Source organism: Musca autumnalis, unplaced genomic scaffold, assembly GCF_047663935.1.
Source record: "Musca autumnalis isolate F117 unplaced genomic scaffold, ASM4766393v1 scaffold_5, whole genome shotgun sequence".
NCBI classification, from domain to species: domain Eukaryota; kingdom Metazoa; phylum Arthropoda; class Insecta; order Diptera; family Muscidae; genus Musca; species Musca autumnalis.
In genome coordinates this window covers 209,806,070-209,829,320 of record NW_027412088.1, presented here as the reverse complement: position 1 = coordinate 209,829,320, position 23,251 = coordinate 209,806,070, and the positions used below count along the sequence as shown (strand labels likewise).

At 35.6% G+C, this 23,251-nt stretch overlaps 1 protein-coding gene across 2 annotated transcripts in view; it reads left to right on the top strand.

Annotated features, from left to right (window-relative positions):
* Positions 1 to 7,806: 7,806 nt before the first annotated feature.
* LOC141406425 (uncharacterized) overlaps positions 7,807 to 23,251 on the top strand; it is a 119,930-nt gene continuing 104,485 nt past the window's right edge. Inside the window, exons 1-3 of one of the 2 annotated variants that reach the window (XM_073991800.1) lie at positions 7,840 to 8,009; positions 21,526 to 21,703; positions 21,880 to 22,584. In XM_073991800.1, coding sequence (XP_073847901.1) covers positions 22,069 to 22,584 — 516 coding nt within the window. In that variant the 5' untranslated portion in view covers positions 7,840 to 8,009; positions 21,526 to 21,703; positions 21,880 to 22,068. Of the gene's footprint in view, positions 8,010 to 21,525; positions 22,585 to 23,251 lie in introns of both variants that reach the window. The other variant, XM_073991799.1, reaches the window with a different exon arrangement.

Sequence of the window (23,251 nt, the reverse complement as noted above, 5' to 3'; positions counted from 1 at the left end):
GCCACATGGCGGTGCACGCAGAATTGGCAGGCCAAGGAATAGATGGCGCAAACAAGTGGATGATGAGATGACAAGGCGCGGTATTCCAGTGTGCAAAGCAACAAATAGAGAGGAATGGAGATCTCTTCTTAGTTCGGCCTATAGAACAAATGTTCTGTAATGGGCCAGCTAAGTAAGTAAGTAAGTCTACGATGGTGGTATAACACCTTCTCCCTGAATTTTGTCGGTATCGGTCAATGCCTTCATATAGCCCCCATAGAACGGTACCTCCCGATTTTCGGTATTTTGAACGTTGTGGCCTCAATATTCCACCAAAATGGCTGAAGTTAGGTATATAGCCTTTTTTGGGGGTATACAACTTCCCCCTATAAATTTGTCGGTATAGGTCCACGCCTTCATGTAGCCCCCATAGAACGGTACCTCCCAATTTTCGGTATTTTGAAGGTTGTGGCCTCAACTTTCCTTCGAAATGGCTGAAATTTGGTATTTAGACATCGTTTGGGCGTTCTCAACTTTCCTCTTTAAATTTGTCGTATATGTCCACGCCTTCATAGAACGGTACCTCCCGATTTTCGGTATTTTGAAGATTGTGGCCTCCATTTTCATCCGAAATGGCTGAAATTTGGTATTGAATTTTCTTTGAGTCTAAAAACTTTCCGTCAGATATTTGTCGGTATAGATCGACGTTTTGAAATACCCCCGATAGAACGGTGCCTCACATTTTTTCCCAAAATTGCTGAAATTTGTATTAAGTCCTCTTCATACACGAATTGAAACTATTTTTTCCATTTTACTTCAATACAACTCATGGTGGAGGGTATAACAAGTTCGGCCCGGCCGAACTTAACGCCGTTCTTACTTGTTATACCCTCAGCCTTTAGGCTAAAGAGGGTATTTACACTTTGATACGACCAAAAATGTGCCTCATAGAAATAATGGTTGTAGACCCCAAGTATGTTTGTACGATATCCGTTTCAGACAATTTTGAGTAGATCTAGCAATGTCCGTCCGTCTGTCTGTCTGTCTGTCTGTCTGGCAGGCTGGTGCGCACGATAACTCTCGAACGGATCAATCGATTCGGTTCAAATTTTGGGTATCGAAATATTTTGTCCAGATTTGATTTAAGTTCGAAGATGGATCATATAGGTCCATTCCTTCAGGTACCTCCCCCACAAATGTTTAAAAATTGTCGCAAAACTTGTGCGCACGATAACTCTTGTAGGGAATAACCGATTTGGTCCATACTTTGCACATCGTGTATTTTCTACCAAACTTAGATGAGGTTCCAATATGGACTCAATCGGTCCACACCTTCGGGTACCTCCCACACAAAATTTTGGAAAAGTTCAGTTTAGGACCTGGTCTCGAATCGCTTTGATTTTTGTTTACGCAAGTTGTATTCGCTGTCCTCTATACGACGCTGTAAGTTTCATTATGGGCAAGTCCATACTTCCTGACAAAATAGCCTGAAAGTTACAAAAAACCTTATGACACCGTGTGTAGTGGTTGGAGCGCAAGATAACTCTCGAACGAATCTGCCGATTCGGTCCAAAATTTGGCTTTCGTAATATTTTGTCCAAACTTAGTTCAAGTTCAAAGATGGATTATATCGGTCCACTCCTTCCGGTACCTCCCCCACAAAAGTTCGACAATGTTCGGAAAATGTGTGCGTACGATAACTCTTGAAGGGAGTAACCGATTTGGTCCATACTTTGCACATTAGGAAATTTCTACCAGACTTAGATGAGGTTCCAATATGGACTCAATCGGTAAACTCCGTCGAGTATCTCCCACACAAAATTTCGGAAAAGTTCAGTTTAGGACCTGCTCTCGAATCGCCTTGGTTTTTGTTGTTACATATTGTATGCACTGTCCCCTATACGAAGGTACAAGTTTCCTCAGGGGCAAGTCCATACTTCCTGAAAAACTAGCCTGAAAGTTGAAAATCAAACCCTATGACACCATGTTTATCGGTGGAAGCGCAAGATAATTCTCGAACGGATATGCCGATTCCGGCCAAAATTTGGCTTTAGTAATATTGTTTCCAAACTTAGTTTAAGATCATAGATAAGCTATATCGGTCCACTCCTTCAGGTACCTACCCCACAAAAGTTTAAAAATATTCGGAAAAATTGTGCGCACGATAACTCTTGATGGGAGTGACCGATTTGGTCCATACTTTACAAATTCTCATAATATCTACCAGATATAGATCAGGTTCGAATATGGACTATATTTGTCCACTCCATCCCGTTCCTCCCACACAAAATTTCCAGGGGCAAGTCCATACTTCTAGAGAAAACAGTCCGAAGGGTGTAAAAACCCCCTATGGCGCCCCCATGGTCTATGTCGGTCCATTCCTTTAAATACCTTTTCCGCAAAATTTTTGAACTTTAATCGTAATCAACATTTTTATCGGTTCATACGACCAAAATTTTGAAACCCCCTAAATACATACGTTTTTTGTGAAAAAAGTGTTTCAATTTGCACAGGCTGAGGGTATATCTCTGTCGGCAAAGCCGACTGATACTTTTTTACTTGTTTTTAATTAATTTCTCGTTGGAATCGAGCTTGATGATCAATGAATAATGCAAGTGAAAAAGGAAAGCCGACGACGATTCGAACCCACACACCCACCACTATGTGACATGACATGTTTCGACTTTGGTAAAGTCTTCTCAGACATATCGGATGTGGAACGGCGTTGATGTCCTCGAACTTTCTTCTTTCAAATGCATTATTAATTTAAGTTTACACAATAAATGTGAGGCAAACAAATTCATCAACGGCATTTTTATAGAAGTGTGAACTAAAAGGAAAAGCAAATGAAGAAAAATTAATTCAAAATACGATAAATTTCCAATTTCATTGCTTAAAAATAACTGGTTTGCCATTTTGCCCCGGTTTCTCTATAAAGAATGTGCTCTATAACGTAGTAATCCGTCGGTCCCCTACTGCTACGTTATAGAGAAGTTCGACTGTATTATTTATTGTAAGCAGACCTGCTTCTTCATGTTCACCGTAGGATTTGCCTTCTTCTTTGACTAAGTTCTGGATTATAGGTATTCCATAATTGAATTCTTTCAACTTGGAAGACTATAAAATAAAGTAGTTCCATGACTTTCCTCCCATGCTATATTTTTCCATGAATACTTCCAAATAACAACACTTTCCAATTATGCCGACACACACACACAGGCAAACATTTTTACTAGCATGAATAGCTAAACAAAAGGATAATAACCGAAGAACAACAACCACATTTATTGCAACAAAACTAAAGGATTTATTTGAACAAAAGTTAAGCTGAAGAAATTACTAAAACACCAAGTCAATACAATAATAAAAAAGGCCCCATAATGAAACGAACACAAACGATAAACACAAATTGCTTTGGGCCATGAAGGAAACCTTTTTCCGAGAAACGAATAAAACCTAAAACCCACGAAGATACAATTTACATGACATAATTGTACAACCACAACAAATGGGCACAAGAGAGGCACAAATTTGTCTAACCGCATGGGAATTTAGTTAGGAAAACTGAAATAATTTAAGCCATAAGCATTTGAGGACGTAGAGAAGAAAAGATGCACTGTTGAGCTTGAGTAAAGTAGACTAGATGTTTAAGTTCGAATACAATCAAATGTTAACCTTCTATTTACATAGTGACGTATACGTTACTTAAATAGTCGTGTGTACTGGAGGATTCTTTTTTTGTACAAGAACATCTTTACCTTACCGTTCGTATTAAATTCATTTTATTTCAATATTTAATCTTAAAGTGCTGTTAATAAGTTAAGGGGTGATAATAACACTGTACAACAAAATCGAACTTTTTTTTTAAATTACAAGAAACCCCGCACAGATTATGAAAGAGGACCGAAAAAAAGAAGACACGTGTATCGGCGTTTTGAAAGTTTACGTCGGGAAGTAACCTAAATAGGCGTGGCAAGTTCCACCCATTTCTACAGGTTTTGAAATATTCGACATCAGATTCCAAGGAATCCTTGCATTTTCGGTATAAAGAGACTTTCGCAATATTACTGACAACAATTCGGGGTATCTTTTTATGAAAAAAATTAACCCTCATGCGAGTCACTAAGGGGGTCTTTTTGGTCCATTTTTTTTTAAAACGTTTAAAAACTCCTTTAAAATGTGATCGTATTAGATCAAAATATTCTATAAAATTATTTGCCATAAGATTTTACTATAGGTCCCCGAATACACCAAAACTCTAAATCGTACCTAAACGCCAGGAATCTGCCAAAAGTAAAATCACGTTTTAGGGTTAATACACTATGCAATACTGAAAATGCAAACAACTTCTAGTATAAATTTTTTGAAAGTACAAATTTAGACAATAAAAACCCTAGTAGGGTTTTGTCCTGTCAGTTCCAGTTCTGATTTTATGGCCTCATCTAAACCGGGCTAAATCTACACTTTTTTGCATATATCAGGCCTTTATCTCAGAAACGAATAGGAATTTGGCCTTGCTGTTTTTAGCAATACTGTAGCCCTAAACTAGTAGAACTTATCTTTTGAAAGAACCACATAAGAAAAGCTCCATCTAGGGCATCAAAATCTATAAAATATAGAACATTTTACATAATTACTGAAATTCTGATCTGTATCGGCTAAACTATTGGGAGTTAAACCAAGTAACCTTTTGCACAAATCTTCCAAATAAAGTTCTCACTACATTATTGACAGTTTTATTAAATCGCCGTTAAAAAATGTACTGAAAACAACGGGATAGAGGCATTTTACAACAATGACATGTTCTGAAGAGTTGTGTATAACATTCCAGGGAAGAAGAAAATATTCATAAAAAATTAATGGTTTTGGAGATACGGTGCGAAATGTATAAAAATTGTGGCATTTTTGCATATTTTTTGAAATTTGAGGGAAGAAGTGTAGTTTTTCAAGTTCATTATTTCTCCAAATATTTTATTCTTGTCCTTATCTACAAATTTGATTCAGAGGTCAGAAGAAGATTCGCAATGGTTTCAGAGATATAGCCCCGAATTTCTTTAATAACTCAATATTTAACCATGTTTAGATAGGGCCATAAAATCCGAGCTGGATCTGACACAACAAAACCCGACTTGGGTTTCTTGTCGTTTGGGTCTGTACTTTCAAAAAATCTTCAGTTCGAATTGTTTGCACAAGATTACCTTAAAAATGTTGCACAGTGATATTGTACTTTATCTGAGTTTATTAAGTTTTGTCTCACAAAAGTTCATTCTAGATACAAGACGTCAAAGATAAAACTAATCTCCATCAAATTTCAATATAAGTCGAAAATATATACATCAAGTTTGCCAACAAAACACCCAAATATTGTTTGAATAAATTTGTTTTGTTCTTTTTTCGAGTTGATGCATGAAAGTAACATGAAAGTTAGTTCTAGATGAAAGGTGTTAAAAGAAAAAATATTCTACTCAAAATTTCATTGTAAGTCCTAGAACAAACTAGATATCTGAGTAAAATACTTTGTTAAGAAAATGACGTTACAAAATTAGATATTATAGGTAGAAATTATTTAGACTCTTAATTAAAATTTATTCCATACTGAGTCAAAATCTCCTAAAATACTTAACTTTTTGGGGATTGTGTCAAAAGAAGACATGTTTCAAATCAAATTTCATTATTAGTCTCTGAACAAAAAAAATTTGTAGCTATAATATTTAACATCTCCAGAAGCTTCCGCTTTTTATTATACCCTCCACCATATGGAGGGTATAATTAAATTTGTCATTCCGTTTGTAACATATCGAAATATTCGTCGGAGACCCTATAAAGTATATATATCATTGATCAGCATAAAATTCTATGTCGATTTAACCCTGTCCGTCAGTCCGCCCGTCTGTCTGTCTGTTGAAATCAAGATACAGCTCGCAATTTTAAAGATAGAGAGTCAATATTTGGTACAGAAGGTTTTATTACTTGCAGGATGGTTGGTATTGAAAATGGTCTATATCGGTCCACGTTTTGATGTATCCCCATAGAACGGTACCACCCGATTTTCGATATTTTGAAGGTATTAGCTTTATTATCACACCGAAATGACTGAAATTTGGCACTTAGTCTTCTTTTTGGGTATAAAACTTACCCCTAGAATTTTGTCGGTATAGGTCCACGCCTTCATGTAGCCCCCATAGAACGGTACCTCCCGATTTTCGGTATTTTGAAGGTATTAGCTTCATTATCACACCGATATGGCTGAAAAGTGGTACTTAGTCTTCGTTGGGGGTATATAACTTTCTCCCAAAATTTTGTCGGTATCGGTCCACGCCTTCATATAGCCCCCATAGAACGGTACCTCCCGATTTTCGGTATTTTGAAGGTTTCAGCTTCATTATCACACGGATATGGCTGAAATTTTGCACTTAGTCTTCTTTAAGGGTATACAACTTTCCCCCAGAATTTTGTCGGTATCGGTCCACGCCTTCATATAGCCCCCATGGAAAGGTACCTCCCGATGTTCGGTATTTTGAATATTGTGGCTTCAATATTCCACCAAAATGGATGAAATTTGGTATTGAATTTTCTTTGCGTCTAAAATTGAATTGAAACTAATTTTTCCATTATACTTCAATACATTTCGTGGTTGAGGGTATACAAGTTCGGCTCGGCCGAACTTAGCGCCGTTCTTACTTGTATATGATTTAGGACCATATTCTACCGTTTTTATTCACATTTTCCTTATCTGCGGTCACAAAATATACTTTATTGAAGTATGTAATTATTTTTTGTTTTGTACAGTGTAATTATTTAATAACTTCTAGATTCTGAATAAATGACCATATTTGAAGAATCTTAGAGATCCTGAATTTAAGACCAATAACCCTGAACCCATATGATTCGTAAAGCAATATCTGAGAGATTTCTGGATCTTAATCCGGAGGAATGTTGATACATAAGGTAATCCTGAATGCAGGATTGTTGTTCGATTTGGGTACAAAGGCATCATGCATTTATCATTACTGCAAAAAGCTGCTGTTGAAGAGTCCAAATGTTTTTTTTTTATTTATTTTGAGTAATAACCACTACAAAAGTACATTATTCAGGTGGACTTTTTCAAAGAAATTCTCAGATGTACGGGATGAACATCATTGATATACCAAATGAGTAGATTTTTCATCCTTCGCTTACAAACAAGCGGGCACTTGCTAGTAACATATATTTACAATAGTATTAATCATATAACAATAACACTCCTACAATTGAACATACAAGCTTATTGAACTTCTCCATCACTCTCCCCCCTAAACTCCCTTAAGCAAATTATGAATATAAAAAACATTTCTCTTTTTGAGCAGGCTCTCTTTCTTTCTCTGCATATTTAATTTTACTATGAAATTCATTCATTCATCATAACATGTTGGCGATAGTAGGTCGGTTTAGCAGAGACACGAAAACTTTTTGCATCCACTGTCCATGATGGAAAGAGCATGCGCTCTTTCTCTTCTTTGAGCATTAGGGCAGTCTTCTCTTTCATATCACAATTGGAAATCGGTTTGTAGTTGCCGATTATGTTGTGATAAAACGAAGTTATTTTCTTTTCTCAACAACATCATTGCCGCCACCGTCATCATCATCATCAGCATTGTGGTATTATCACGGAGTGAACATCAAATGAAATTATCACGAAGGAACTCTAGCACACTTTCGCACACACATACACACACCATGTGTGTGTGTTACTCAGCAATGAGCATGCTGCTGAGTCCTGTGGCAGAGTAGTAGTAGCAATAGTAGTAAACAGAGTTTGTGTTTACGTTTACATGGTGACAACACCTTGTGCTGTGCTATCAGTTACTCGTGATAGCTGAATGCTAACGGTTACTCTCGCTAACGGTATTTCATATTTTCCGTTTAAAAAAATTGCAAAGCGCGCGTATTTCTTTTCGTTTTTATATTTGGTGTCTGTTGTCACTGCTGTTGGTATAGGTTGTAATGGTGCGCGGGTATTTGTGCGTGTGTGTTTCGTGTTTCTGGAGGAAGTGAGACTCAATAACTGAATGTTTTCTATATACATATGTACATATGTATGTTCGTTCATGTGATATGATGATGATGTGATTTTTTGATTTCAAAATATCATGCTTACACACATTACCACATGCTCGTGGTTTATAGGTGTTCTTTGTTTTATTTGTAATACCAAAGGTGTGTGTGTGTTGGTTTTGTGCGTGTTTGTGTGTATGTCAGGGTTTGTTGATGGAAAAATAACACTATTTCACTGGCATACGTACTACAAGCAAGCACATGTCACTGTATTACTGGGCATGTGGCTCTGTGTGTGTGTGTGCGTAATATATTGGTTTGCGCTATTTGTCTAGTAGGGGAGTACATAAAGGCAAATATTAAAACGGCGGGAAAAGTAAATTGTTCGCGTTTACTCATTCTCAAGTCTTCATTTTAATAAAACATGAATTACCTGAAGTGTTTATGGTCTGTTGTCGGGAGAAATTTGTTGTGATTGCTGTTGTTGTTGTTCACCATTGAACTATGAATGTGTATTGGATTTTGAATGAAATTGGCAATTTAAAGTGGTGGTGTACAGTGGAAGATATTTTGGCTTTAAAAAGTTTATGTAAAAATTTCAAATGAAATTTTAATCGATTTGGCCGATGTCAGAAATTGTAAGAAGTGTATTATTTTAACCCTAATATTTGGAACAGTTTCTTTTTGTTGCCGAGTCCAAAGTGAGTTTCGAATATGACCGGTAATATAACCCTCATTGCCCTAAGGGGTTTATGCCACCGCTGAAATATTTGATGTTGTCTTGCCTGAGAGTTGAACCCAGATATTCAGTGTGCAAGGCGTTAAACTAAAATTGAAACTTTCTGCCTACTGTAAACCCAAAACATTAAATTTCCACTAATTCTGTTGGAATTCTGTTAAAACCTTAAAATTGTATATTATAGCGCAGTGGAGTATCGAAATTACTAAATTCTCATGATAAGATTGAATAAATATTAGTTACACATACATACATATCACCGAAGGAACAAGGGAGACTCCTCTCATATCAATGAGTGCACGCCGATTCATATTTGATTAATGATATGGCCCCTACTATTTATCGCCGAGTCCGAACGACGTCTCTTACGCCACCACTTGTATAGAAGTTTTTAATGACTGAAATACTCAGCCAAATTATACTGAGGGGATTTGTGACAACCGAAAATTTTGATGTTCTGGTCAGGGACCTTCTGAGTGCAATGCGGACGTGCTTACCACTACACCACGGTGGTTCCCAAGTGTTCACTGCTTAATACAAATGTTATTGTATTTGGACTATCGATAGTCGACGAATAGGTGGAACGTGTTGATCTGATCTATGGCAGATTCGCGAAGTAAGAACGGCGTTAAGGTCGGTCGGGCCCAACTTTCTATATCCTCCCCCACTAGTTGTTTTGAAATAAAATGGAGCAATTAGTTGACTTTCGTTTATCCGAAAATACAATGTTGCAGTTATTGCATTTGGACGATGTGTGTACAGTAGGGTTATGACTTTTCGACATTTTTTCTCAAAAACGATTTTCTGTAGCACAATAAATTAAATTTTGCCTATAAATCGGTAAAATAACGTTTATTCATTGAAATATGAAAAAAGTTCACGACTTAAAAAAAAAATTTTCATGAAAAAATATATGAAATGAAAACACAATTTTTTTCCTAAAAATTATTTCCTGTTGTACGAATTAATAAACTTAAGCATAATAATAATTAAAATAACAATTATTTCATTCAAGTAATGAAAAAGGCCATACAGAAACCACATTGAAAGCTTTTGGTTTTTTTTTTTTTGATATCTTTGAAAAAAGCGTTTACGACATTTTTATGATTATCAGAATTAAAGACAATTAGTGAGAAACAAATGTTATGCCAGTTTGGTTATCTCATATGGCTCTAAAGTTTATTTTCAATTATATATGTATCTGCTTGGAGTGACTTCAAAAAATGCCCATAAATCTGATAAATTCAAATTTTAAAATTATTTTGTGGGTGAGGTTTTTTTCACCGAATCTTATGTAGAAACTCTTCACGCTATGAGAAAGGGATAAGAGGCTGTAAAAAAGACATAACCCTAGTGTATAACCTTCAAAATACGTAAAATCGGGAGGTAAATTCATATACCAAAATATGAACCTATCTATCCTATTGACCATTTTCTTCGTGAAGCTTTTCTACCCATTGAGAATCTGAAATACCATGCTGCAGTCACCATAGTAGACCAATGCTTTAAAAGATTTCACATCGAACGGTATCTTAGTACCATCCAAACTTCAGACATTTCGGTAATGTTGCTAAAACGTTCAAAATATCGGAAACCAAGAGGTATCGTTCTTTGGGGGCTATTTCTGGTGAAAAGTTTTGTAGCCTCAAGGAAGACCAAATACCAAATATCAGACATTCCGGAGAAAGAAAAGAAAATGCGGCTAAACCCATCAAAATACCGACTATCGGGAGGTACCGTTCTATGGGGTCTATATCAATATGTGGACCCATACCTACACATGTTTGGGGTAATATTTTGTAGGTCCTAAGAATACTAAATACTAAATTTAATCAATTTTATATAGTTGGGTAATTTAGTTCCTGGTTCACTGTACTAGTTCCAAAACGTATGACTAACGTCATAAAATCTAACGTGTGATATTACGTAGCGTAGTGAACTAGATAGTTCCAAATAGTTCTTTTGGCACAACTCTACTATTTTGGTAAGATTATTATATGAATTCGACTTTTTCAAGGCGCGATATCTCTGGAACCGTCCGTCAAAAAAATCTGAAAATATACTAAAATGTTTTGTTGAGGAAAAGCATCAACACAGCAAAAAATAAAGGGAATCTAAAACCACTTTTGGAAAAATTGTCCGATTTCACTCAGAAATCCCCATATAATCTTTATAGGGTCTCCGACTAATATTTCGACATGTAATGACAAAGTCAAGTATACCCTCTATATTATGGTGGAGGGTATAAAAATGCATTGCAGTTGCCCGATTATTTCGTTGACGATAGGTTTTCGTCTTTCACATATTAATCCCCAGAACATTTTGTGTTCTTGGAGTTATTTTTGAGGTTATCTGCTTTTTCATTCAATTTTCTCTCTTGGCATCTTTCGCATCTTTCCTGACGTTTCTTTAAAATGCATTTTTTATAAATTTTGATAATAATTATAATTTTTTTAAACTATTTTATCCTGTATATTCACTTTTTGTCAGGTCATATGAATTCCTTAGAGTTTCTTCTGCGTTTGCCACGAACACACCCTTGTCTAAATTTTGCTTGAAAACTTTCATCAAGAATGATTTTAAAGTATCAAAATAAAGTTTTGAGATTGGTTTGTACCGTCATGTCGGAAAGTCGTATTTTTACAAAATTTCTCAATAGTAAATTTATCTCAGAAATCTTTAAATAAATTACCGTTTATTTTTAAGTTCTTCTTAAGAATTTCTTATTTTTTTTTAATGTTGTTGTTATTGTTGTATGCCAAAACTTAAATGAAACACAAGTACTTTTTCTTTGCTGTGTTCACTACCGGAACAAACTAACAAAATGTCTGTTAGGGCGCGCGTGTGTGTGAGCGCTTATGCTTGGTGTCTATATAAACACATATCTTTACCCATTACTGAGGATATAAAATATTAGAGTGCTGTAACAACATTTGAAACTTCTGGAAAATTAGAAGAAATAAATATGCAAAAAATTTAAGTAGAGAAAATAAAAATTGCTTACTCAAAAAAAGAAATAATTTTTTAAGTTAGGACATTCTTTGAATAAATGAGCGACATTTTTTAAGTGTAAAATAGCCGTAAGAGAGACTTTCAAGTTCTCTAGTTGAATTAACTGACATGAGTAAAGGTTTAAAACGAAATAGGGCTGGCAATTGTCTATCTGACTAAAAATTCGTCTAACCCCCATTATTACAAGTCTTCTTTTGTTAATGTTTGGACTTTACGAACAGATTTATAGAATTTCGGTTAACTTAAATTTAAAAGTGATTATTAATTTCAAGGAGGACCTTCTTGCCTTTAACTTCTAATGTGAAACTTATATTTTGAATACCCCCAAATTGGCTTATTTTGTATTTTCAAATCCATCCAATAGTAAAAGGAAACAAATAAGAACGGCCCTAAGCCTTTCTAGATGATCGAAAATTCGACTTTGTAACCTAACCGATTGAGAAAGTAATGATAACTAGACGCGCGGTTTTCCATTAGACGTCTAAGTAAGCTTCTTGCTTCCTTCGTTATACGCAGTAGTTGAAGAAATGTCAGAGCAATTATGCGACAAAACTCTCTCCCTCTACCTTAACATTTAAGTACGTATGCACATAACTTAAGGATTTAAGTTCGAGAAGTTCACACTCCTATTTTTGGCACTTTTAAATCCATGTTTCCTTTAGTCCAATACTTAAGATTGACAGGGTAGTTTGTATGTATGTCATGTTAGGTATACTTAAAACATCATCTGCTCTAGCTTCGGAACATATACATGTATGGTGGTCTGTAACAACCATAAAAAGCAACGCAATATACATTTTCGTTTTTAGAAGCATTAATTAAAAAAATCATTTTAATCAAATTGCCAAGACATCCTAATACACAAATGTATATATTGATGGAAATATGTTTATATTTGTATTCTATATGTTTATAGACTTACATATACTTGTATGTATATAATCTTATGTATGTATTGGGCTATGGCTACCACAATTTGAAGCAACTGCTCTGTTAGACGCCGACTAAACTTTGATCGTTAAATTACATATCGTTATAACTGAAAACTTCTTCTGCCCTTCTGCAGTTACTGCTTTCGAAGAGAGCTAGCAGTCCGGCAGTGAAAAATAAGTTTTGAAAAATTGAAATTAAAGTGTAGAAGATATTATTACAAGAAGTTATGGCAAGGAAATTGCTTGGAAGGATAAAATCGAAAGAACAAAAACAAACCATTGGCTAGGCAAAAGTTCAATTGCATAGGGTCAAGAGCAAAATTAGATTTTTTGGGGGGAATTCCATGAAATGTGTATACGTATTTCCCATAAGGTAGGAGCTACAATCCTTATATAAACTGTGCTTGATCAAAGAACGACGTATTGGGACCCGCCGTGGTGCAGTGGTAAACATCTTGCACTCAGAAGGACTGCGGTTCAATCTCTGGCAAGAACATCAACAATTTCGGCTGTGGCAAAAATTCTCTACAAGTGGTGCTGCATTCTCCCTTGTTCCTTCTGGGATGTGTGAAAACACCACCAACATCAAGAACCACATGTAGGCCCTGGTTGTGGGCCTAGGTGGTCCCGTTTACTGTTATTAAGTCCTCCTGATTGAGTTATTCTGTAGGCAATATTTATTGTAATTGATGGCAGTCCATCCTGGGGCTCAATTCTGTTTTAATGAAAATGTGAAATGAAAACTTTTATAAAGGAGAAAACTGTCAAATGAAAACAATTATAAAGGAAATATTTTTCATTTCAAATTTTCATAGAACAAGAATCCAGCCTCTGGTGAACTAAAAAACTCATAAAACGTCTTAGTTTTCAGATATTCCCGGTTTGAGACCTATAGGACATTGTTTACATATAATACGATCTGGTACCCCCTTGGACCATATGGTAACCCTCTTACTAGGGATATTATATACCTAATATTGTTGATACTTGTTAGCAGTTAATTCTTATTAAGAAAAAAAGTCATTAAATGTCATGATTTTTAAGTATTTACAGAATAAATGGGGTATTCTGAAACCTACATTACGTTCTGAAAAAAAATTGTTTGCCACCTTGTATAACATGTTAATTATTAGTTTTGGTTATTATTGTTGAGCTACATGGGTTAATTTTTTATTTATGAATATAATCTGGTCTTAAACCAGTCGATCAACAGATTTTTGCAAACCACCGACATTTTTATCACAAATGTTCGTATATCCGTTTTCCAATCACTATAGAAACTTTTTTATTTGAAAATAGGATATTATTTTTCATTAACATAAATGAAAAACAAGTGAGCCAAGGCTAAAGTCGGGTCGGGGCCGACTATGTGATACCCTACACCACTACCCCTGTTCATAAGCTTTTGACTAATAAAATTCTAAATATTAAAATTGGGATAGCTTAGCGCCTTTGCTCTGAATGTCTTCATTAACACAGATCAATTTTTTGAAATGCATTTAAGTGCATCTACATTACAACCCAAATAAAAAATGGAAAAGTGGGATGTATGCCAACCATCAATAGGCTTCTTTCTCTGTTAGACCCCCATCAACCCCCCAAAATTTTGTGAGGATCCGATCAAAATTTCGTAGTGTGATTCCACAAAAATGGAAAAAGGGATGCATTACCGACTATTGCGATATCTCTGTTGTTTGACCAGCTATGACAACCTACTTCACATCGTTGAAAAGACGATATTTTATAATTTCCTTGCCAGGTTTTGCTTTCGATATACCTCCTACAGAAGGGAGATATTAACTTTGAAATAAAACGTTGGTCTTTTTCCAAATATTTTTTTTTGTCACATTCCGACCCCTGAATAATATCCAACCATTATGAAAAATCAAAAGGTTTTTTCCTCTGTGGGAACCCAATTACAACCAAAATTTCGTGACGATCCAATTAAAATTGCGACCTGTAGCGTAATTTCCAAAAAAGTGGAAAAATGGGATGTATTACCGACTATTGCGATATCTCCGTTATGTGGCCACCTACGCCAACCTACTTTGCATCACTGTAAAGATGGGATTTTCTACTTTCATAGTCAGACCTTGTTTTTGGAAGATCCCCAACCGAAGCTGTGATATTCGTCATTATAATTAAAATCGCAAAAATAACAAGTAAGAAAAGCGTTAAGTTCGATCGGACCGAACTTTTTATACCCTCCACCACAAATTTCAGCCATTTCGGTGGATTAATGTGGCCACTACCTTCAAAATACCGAAATTCGGAAGGTACCGTTCTATGGGGGCTATATGATGGCGTGGACCTATACCTACAAATTTCTGGGGGAAAGTTTTATACGCCTAAAGAAGACTAAATACCAAATTTCAGCCATATCGGTGTGATAATGAGGCTAAAACGTTCAAAATATCGAAAATCTGGAGATATTGTATTATGGGGGCTATATCAACACGTGGACCTATATAAAAATTTTATGGTAGAAATGTTTTTTAGCCTCTGGAAACACAAAATACAAAGTTACAACCGATTCTTTGGTCAAATGGGTCTAATACATTCAAAATATATTAAAATGACGCGTACTTTATAAGGGGTCTTATTTGGGGACTATACCAAAACGTGGACCTATATAACCCAACTTTGGTAGGAATGTTTTCTGGCCTCTGAAGACACAAAATACCAAATTACAACCAATTCTCTGGTCAAATGGGTATAATACATTCAAAATATATTAAAATGACGCGTACTTTATATGGGGCCTTATATGGGGGCTATACCAAAACGTGGACCTATATAACCCAACTTTGGTAGGAATATTTTTTGGCCTCTGGAGACACAAAGTACTAAATTACAACCAATTCGGTGGTAAAATGGGCCAAATATCTTAAAAATTCCTTAAAACGACGACGCGTCACGCGTCATTTTGTATGGGGGCTATTCGAAAGCGTGGGCCTACATAGCCCGCTTTCAATACCAAAAGTCCTACGTAAATCTAACATATTTTCCCAACATTTCATCAACCTACGTCAATCCGTTCGGACGCTAGAGTGATTTCCACAGACGGACAGACGGACAGACAGACAGACGGACGGACATGGCTATATCGATGTAGAATTGCACGCTGATCAAGAATATATATAGTTTGTGGGGTCTACAATGATTATTTCGAGTAGTTACAAACGTAGTGACAAACTTAATATACCCCCATCCTATGGTGGAGGGTATAAAAAGTTGGGTTCTATTAGCGGCTATTGCGATATATTCGTTGTTTGATCACCTACGAGAACCTACTTTACATCATTAGAAAGGCGATATTTTCTACTTTCATGGCCAGGTTCTGCTTTTGGTATACCCCATATTGAAGCTGAGATATTCTCTTAGGAAAAAAAACGTTGTCTTTTTCTCCAAATAAGTTTTTTGCCCATTACGACCCTTAAATATTATCCGACCATCACCAAAATCAATAGGCTTGTTCATCTCTGTGACCCCCATTAACCCACAAAATTTCGTGACGATCCAATCAAAATTGAGACCTGTAGCGTGATTTCCAAAAAAGTGGAAAAATGGGATGTATTACCGACTATTGCGATATCTCCGTTATTTGGTCACCTACGCCGACCTAGTTTACATCATTGTAAAGATGGGATCTTCTACTTTCATAGCCAGGCTTTGCTTTTGGAAAGTCCCCAACCAAAGCTGTGATATTCGTCATTATAATTAAAATCGCAAAAATGAAAATTTGGGTTTTATTTGCGACTATTGTGATATCTTCGTTGTTTGATCACCTACAAGAACCTACTTTACATCATTAGAAAAGTGATATTTTCTACTTTTATTGTCAGGTTTTGCTTTTGGTATACCCCGTATAGAAGCTGAGATATTCGCTTTGGAAAAAACGTTGTATTTTTATCCACATAAGTTTTTTGCCCATTCCGACCCCTAAATATTATCCGACCACCACCAAAATCAATAGGCTTCTTTCCCTCCGGGACCCCCATCAACATCCAAAATTTCGTGACGATCCGATCGAAATTGCGACCTGTAGCGTGATTACAAGGTTTAGATGGACAGACGGACGGAATGACGGACTGACGGACGGACACACATAGCCAGATCGACTCAGCTCGTCGAGACATTCATTTTGGTATATATAAGTATGGGTCTACGACCATTATTTCGATGCGTTACAAACTTTTTGGCCAAAACCAACTTATAATACCCTCCCCACATAGTGGTGTAGGGTATAATAAAAAAAAATTATATAAATAAAAAAAAAAAAACAAAAATACACTCTAAATATTTAATTTTTGTCTTCATTGTTCATTTTTCTACACAATGTCATTTCTCATTCTCTTAAAGTAATAGGGCGCTATATTGAAATTAAGAAGAGCTATATGAACGAGATGCACTAAATGAATGAATGAGATAATCGAAATGAATGATATATACGAATATAAAACAAGTAAAAAAGTATCAGTCAGCTTTGCTGACAGAGATATACCCTCAGCCTGTGTATATTGAAACATTTTTTTCCCCAAAAAACGTATGTATTTAGGGGGTTTTAAAAATTTTGGCTCTTTGCTCAAGAAGTATGGACTTTTTGCCATCGTAAGTGATGCAGCGAATGCAAGTTGCTTCAACAAAAATCAAAGTGATTCGAATGCAGGTCTTAAACTTATCCGAAATTTTGTGTGGGAGGTACCGGTAGAATGGACAAATATAGTCCATATTTGAACCTGATCTATATCTGGTAGATATATTAGGATGTGTAAAGTATGGACCAATTCGGCTGCTTCCTTCAAGAGTTACCGTATGAACAATTTATCCGAACATTTTTGAACCTTTGTGGGGGAGGTACCTGAAGCAGTAGACCGGCTTATCTTCGAATTTAAACTATGTTTGGACAAAATATTACTAAGGCCAAATTTTGGACCGAATCGGCAGACCCGTTCGAGAGTTATCTTGCGCTCCAACCACCTCACACGGTGTCATAGTTTTTTTTTCAACTTTCAGGCTATTTTCTCAGGAAGTATGGACTTGCCCCTGATGAAGCTTGTACCGTCGTATGGGGGGCAGTGAATACAAGTTGCTAAAACAAAAATCAAAGCGATTCGAGAGATGGCCCTAAACTGAACTTTTTCGAAATTTTGTGTGGGAGGTACCCGAAGAAGTGGACCGTTTGAGTCCATATTGAAACCTTATGTAAGCCTGGTACACATTTCACGATGGGCAAAGTTTGGACCCTTCAAAAGTTATCGGTCGCACATTCGTTCGTGAGTTATCGTGCGCTCCAGCCAGCCAAACAGACAGACGGACGGTATAAAAAAACACTGTAAACATTTTCGTTCGATCATTTTTCACATCTTTCTTCATGGAAAATCACGGCAAGAGTGCATCGATCTAATGAATCTTTGTATGTCGATAAAGGACCATTCTATAGCACTATGAAAAATCGGCTTAAGAAATTAGGCTTAACTACTTTACGGGTGTTACAGTGGTGCAATGGTAGGCACACTCGCCTTGCACGCTGGTTCGATTCCCAGGCCAGCCAATATCAAATTTTCAACGTTGGAAAATACTCCTCAGTGCCATGTTGGTTAAATTTTCTGAATTTTCGGTCATTTATAAAACTTCGCTAAAAGTGGTGTCTATAGGATCGCCGTTTGGCGATAATCAGTAAAGTCTCCCTTGTCCCTTCTGAGATGTTTGTGGAACAATTATTACACTGTACAACACAAAAAATAATTACAAGATAATTCGGCCAGATTATGAAAGAGGGCCGAAAAAGAAGACACGTGTATCGGCGTTTTGAAAGTTTACGTCGGGAAGTAACCTAAATAGGTGTGGCAAGTTCCGTCAAATTCTACAGGTTTTAAAATATTCGACATCAAATTCCAAGGAATCCTTGCATTTCAGGTATAAAGTGTCTTTGGCAATATTACTGACAACAATGCGGGGTATCTTTTTATGAGCAAATTAACCCTCATGCGAGTCACTAAAGGGGTCTTTCTGGTCCTTTTTTTCAGAAACGTTTTAAAACTCCTTTAAAATGTGTTCGTATCAGATCAAAATATTTTACAAAATTATTTGTCATAAAACTTTACTATTGGTCCCCGAATACACCAAAACTATAAATTGTATCTAAACGCCAGTAATCTGCCAAAAGTAAAATCACGTTTTAGGGTTAATGTTGTACTTTATCTGAGTTTATTGAGTTTTGTCCACAAAACTTCATTCTAGATAGAAGACGTCAAGGACAAACATATTTTCCATCAAATTGCAATATAAGTCGCCAAATAAATGAAATATGTATGTATTTACAATATATATCAAGAAAATATATACATCAAGTTTGCCAACAAAACACCCAAATATTTTTTGAATAAATTAGTTTTGTTTTTTTTTTCGGGTTGATGCATGAAAGTAACATGAAATTTAGTTTTAGACAAAAGGTGTTAAAAGAAGAAATATTCTACACAAAATTTCACTGTAAGTCTCAGAACAAACTAGATATCTAAGAAAAATACTTTGTTAAGAAACTGACGTTACAAAATTAGATATTATAGGTAGAAATTATTTGTTGAACTTTTAGACTCTATATTAAAATTTATTCCATACTGAGTCAAAATCTCCTAAAATACTTCACTTTTTGGGGATTTTGTCAAAAGAAGAAATGTTCCAAATTGAATTTCATTATGAGTCTCTGAACAAAAGAAATTTGTAGCTATAGTATTCAACATCTCCAAAAGCTTTCGCTACCATAGGACCATATTCTACCGTTTTTATTCACATTTTTGTTATCTGCGGTCACAAAATATATTTTGTTGATTTTTTCATAATAAATTCTTTCAGAAGATTATGTGTGCTAGGTCCAATCTGTTTTTGGAATATCTATGGTGAATATGTATAGGGAAAACTTGCCATATATGTTACTTTCCGACGTAAACTTTCATTCTTTGTGCTGGGTTTCTTGTAATTTTAATTTGTTGTACTGTGTTATTATTTTATTACTTTACAAACGTTATTACAATTTTTTTTGAAATATGGTTAACATATTTAGTTTGCTTTTGCTGTTTATAATTTTCTTTATTATTATAATTTCTTATTATAGGAAATACTCATTTGAAATAAATAATAAAATTATTTAAAAAAATACACTACTGTACTGTTTATTAAAAAAATCTCCACACTTTCAAAAAAATAATAATAAGGTGAACGACACCGAAAATATTTCTTGGTCTAGGTCCCAGACAATAAATATCTTCTTTTCTGCTTCAGTGAAATGAAAATATTTCTTTGAATTCTCTTTGTTATGGATGCGTAGTTGGCATTTTTGGATGCTCCATGGCCAGTTGATACGAATTTGTTTCTTCTCAGAATTTTTAATTAATGCCGCTTTCGTTTGTAAAATGGAAATTTTGGAAATCTTTTTTGACGTCAAAAACCTAATGAATTAAGGCCAACTTGTTTAAATTGAGTGCTAAGAAACAAAAAAGAGTTTTCTTAACAACAACAACAACGACGACGACAAGAATAACAGATGTGATGACAGTAGCATTTAAAATTGTTCCTTCGCAACAACTCTCAAAGAAAAGACCTCTCAGCTTAAAAAAGAATGAAGAAAAATACTTATGAAGAGGATCAAAAGGAATTCTTAAAAAAGAAAAGCAACAGTAGCAAAAGGATTTAAACGTTTTTGGGGCCAATTGACTAAAATTGAGACAATGCCGCCGTCATTAAAAATATCCTAAAAAAGGAAAAGCTGAACGAACACATACACACGCACACCCAAAAGTAATAACAATAATCAACATAAAGGAGAATATGAAGGAGAAGAAAAAATCATTTCAGATAGAATAATTAAAATAAAGCTGTCAGGGAGGGTATTTGCGGGGACTGTTTTGGTTTTATGTACTTAAAAGGTGTGAAATGTATAGACCGCTGTAGATGTTGAAAGGCGAGAGAGCTAGTTGTTCCAAATCATGTTGTTTTCAATTACACTTGATTTAGAATATACCCAGCAAAAATTCGGAACCGTTAGTCATTATGTAACCCATTACAAAGTAATGTAAGCAATAATTACTACTTATATTACTCCTTCACAAGTTATGAGTACGGTGGCACAGAGCGTGTTTGCCCGACTACAAATCTTAGGGTTGTGTGTTCAACGCTCACCGTCGGCAAGCAATTTTTTGTTAACAAAATAAAAAAAACAGATCGTGGTGCACATGTAAGCGTTTAAACAACCCTTAATTTCTTACGCGTGCCATAGTGTGTAATGTGTTCAGCTACAAATCAGAAGTTCGCATGATCAAATCCAGCAGATGGCGAAATAAAATATAATAAAATTGAACAAATTCCACCTCAACTGCTCTAAAAACAGAAAATTTTTTCCTTATTTTTCAACTTCTAGTGGCCACATAATAACTAGTAAATCAGTACGACATGTCCTTGTTAAAATAATGGGTTAGTAAGGGTTTTTGTAAGTATTTAAGACTAACGAAAAGTACTATAAAAACCAATTATTTAGTAAGGATTTTTTTGCTGGGTATATATGTTTTTAATCATACCCGAAACTATCAGGGTCGAACTTTACCTTATATGTTTTAACAAATATTTGTTTTTTATCTTTTATTTTTAAGATAGTTTTTAAATTTGTTTAAATCACATTTAAATAGAGAGTACATCACTACATTGTCATTCGCATCATGGTTTTTTTTACGAATCATCATTACCAAAATCGCCAACCAACACCGCCAGCAGTGTCAACAAGATATTTATAAAAAAATTACCCTTACAATAACAAAAAAAAAACAACGTTTACAGGATATGAAGGGAAATTATGAAAATGCTTAGGAAAATACAAACATCCGTGATTTGCATATGAATTCTGTGCAACAAATGGCGAGGATAATAACGGATGTCAATAACAATAACAAAACAAATAAACAAACATACAACCAGTTTCATAATATTCTAAAACAACAAAAACCGTAGCTGAAAGGTATATCATAACAAAAGTATTGCAAATAATTCATATATCCGGTTTGTGATAACGGAAACGGATATACCAATTCAAGTTCGGACAAGTATAAGTTACACACTTACATCCATACGAACACATACATAAATTGATACACTTGGCTCACCCACCCACTCACGTACTTTACCTTACAATAGGTGTAACATGTAACAATACATGTTGTAGCTGGTACAAAAACAACAACTACGGCAGAACAACGCACACACTTACTTCTACAACAACCTTTTACACAGGTCTTACAAGGAAACAGGACATAGTGTTGTACGGCGGAAACATCTCATAACAGCTGTGGGAACGGAAATGCATACAAAGTGCCACATTTAACAATGGAAATCGATGTAAATCTTCATAAGCCACCAAACACCATAGAACTGAAGACCATTTCGGCCGGCAGCTATAGTCACAGTCACAGCAATGGCCAAAGTCACGGTGGCACCGGCAATGGTAGCAGCAACAACAACAACAGTCACTCCTTTAACAACAATCATCATCAGCAACAGCAGGCTAGACGGTTACGCAGTATCTCACCACCACCACCGCCGCGAACAACATCAGGTTCTGCTGTAACTCCCGGTTGTTGTGGTATTCTTTCACGTCTTTTGTGCTCCTCCAGCAAGACGGCTACATCCAGTGCTGACTACAACACAATTCCATTCAATGGCACAGAGACACTCTATGGAAGCGGTGGTGGTGGTGGGGCAACAACCCAACAACCCTATCCACTCTATGCGAATCTATTGAAAAAGGGCCAACAACATCGCCGCACTCCACAAGAAATCTATTTTGAGAGTCGCGGCAAATCCTGTAAGAAGCTATTGAAATTCAATGGTAACTCCAATAAGGTAAGTGCAACAACAATAACAGCAGAAAAAAGTGAGTGAGAGCGAAAAAAAAACGTTCCCGACCACACAAATAAAACGTTTTGTATGCATAAAGCATAGAATTCTATGAATAGATTTTGAGTTCAGGATAAAAGTTGTTTTTTGTTCGAATATAATAGCGACGGGGAGATGTACAATGGGATCTTATATTGTATCGCATAAGAAACTGCGGATAGAGAGGGAGGGATATTATGTTCGGTTATAATACCAGAAGCAGATAAATAAACAACAATTGCAAGACCTATTTTGCCGATTGATATGTTTGGGAAAAAAGGAGTTTTGTAAAAGCAACTCAGAAGAAGCAAAAGTCTATTGTCAACCAAACCAAATATCGGATTTAGATTTTCGTTTCATGGGACAGGTTCTGAAAATAATTAATTTTATTTCGATATTGTGGAGCGGTTGTCTGTCTGTGTCTTGTCACTATACCCTACACCACTATGTGGGTAGGGTATTAAAAGTTGTGTTTGCCCAAAAAGTTTGTATATATATACCAAAATTAATGTCTCGACGAGCTGAGTCGATATGGCTATGTGGGTCGGAATGGGCAAAAACCTAATTGGGAGAAAAACTTAAAGTTTTTTTCCAATGCCAATATCTCAGATTCTATGAGGTAGAAAATATACCT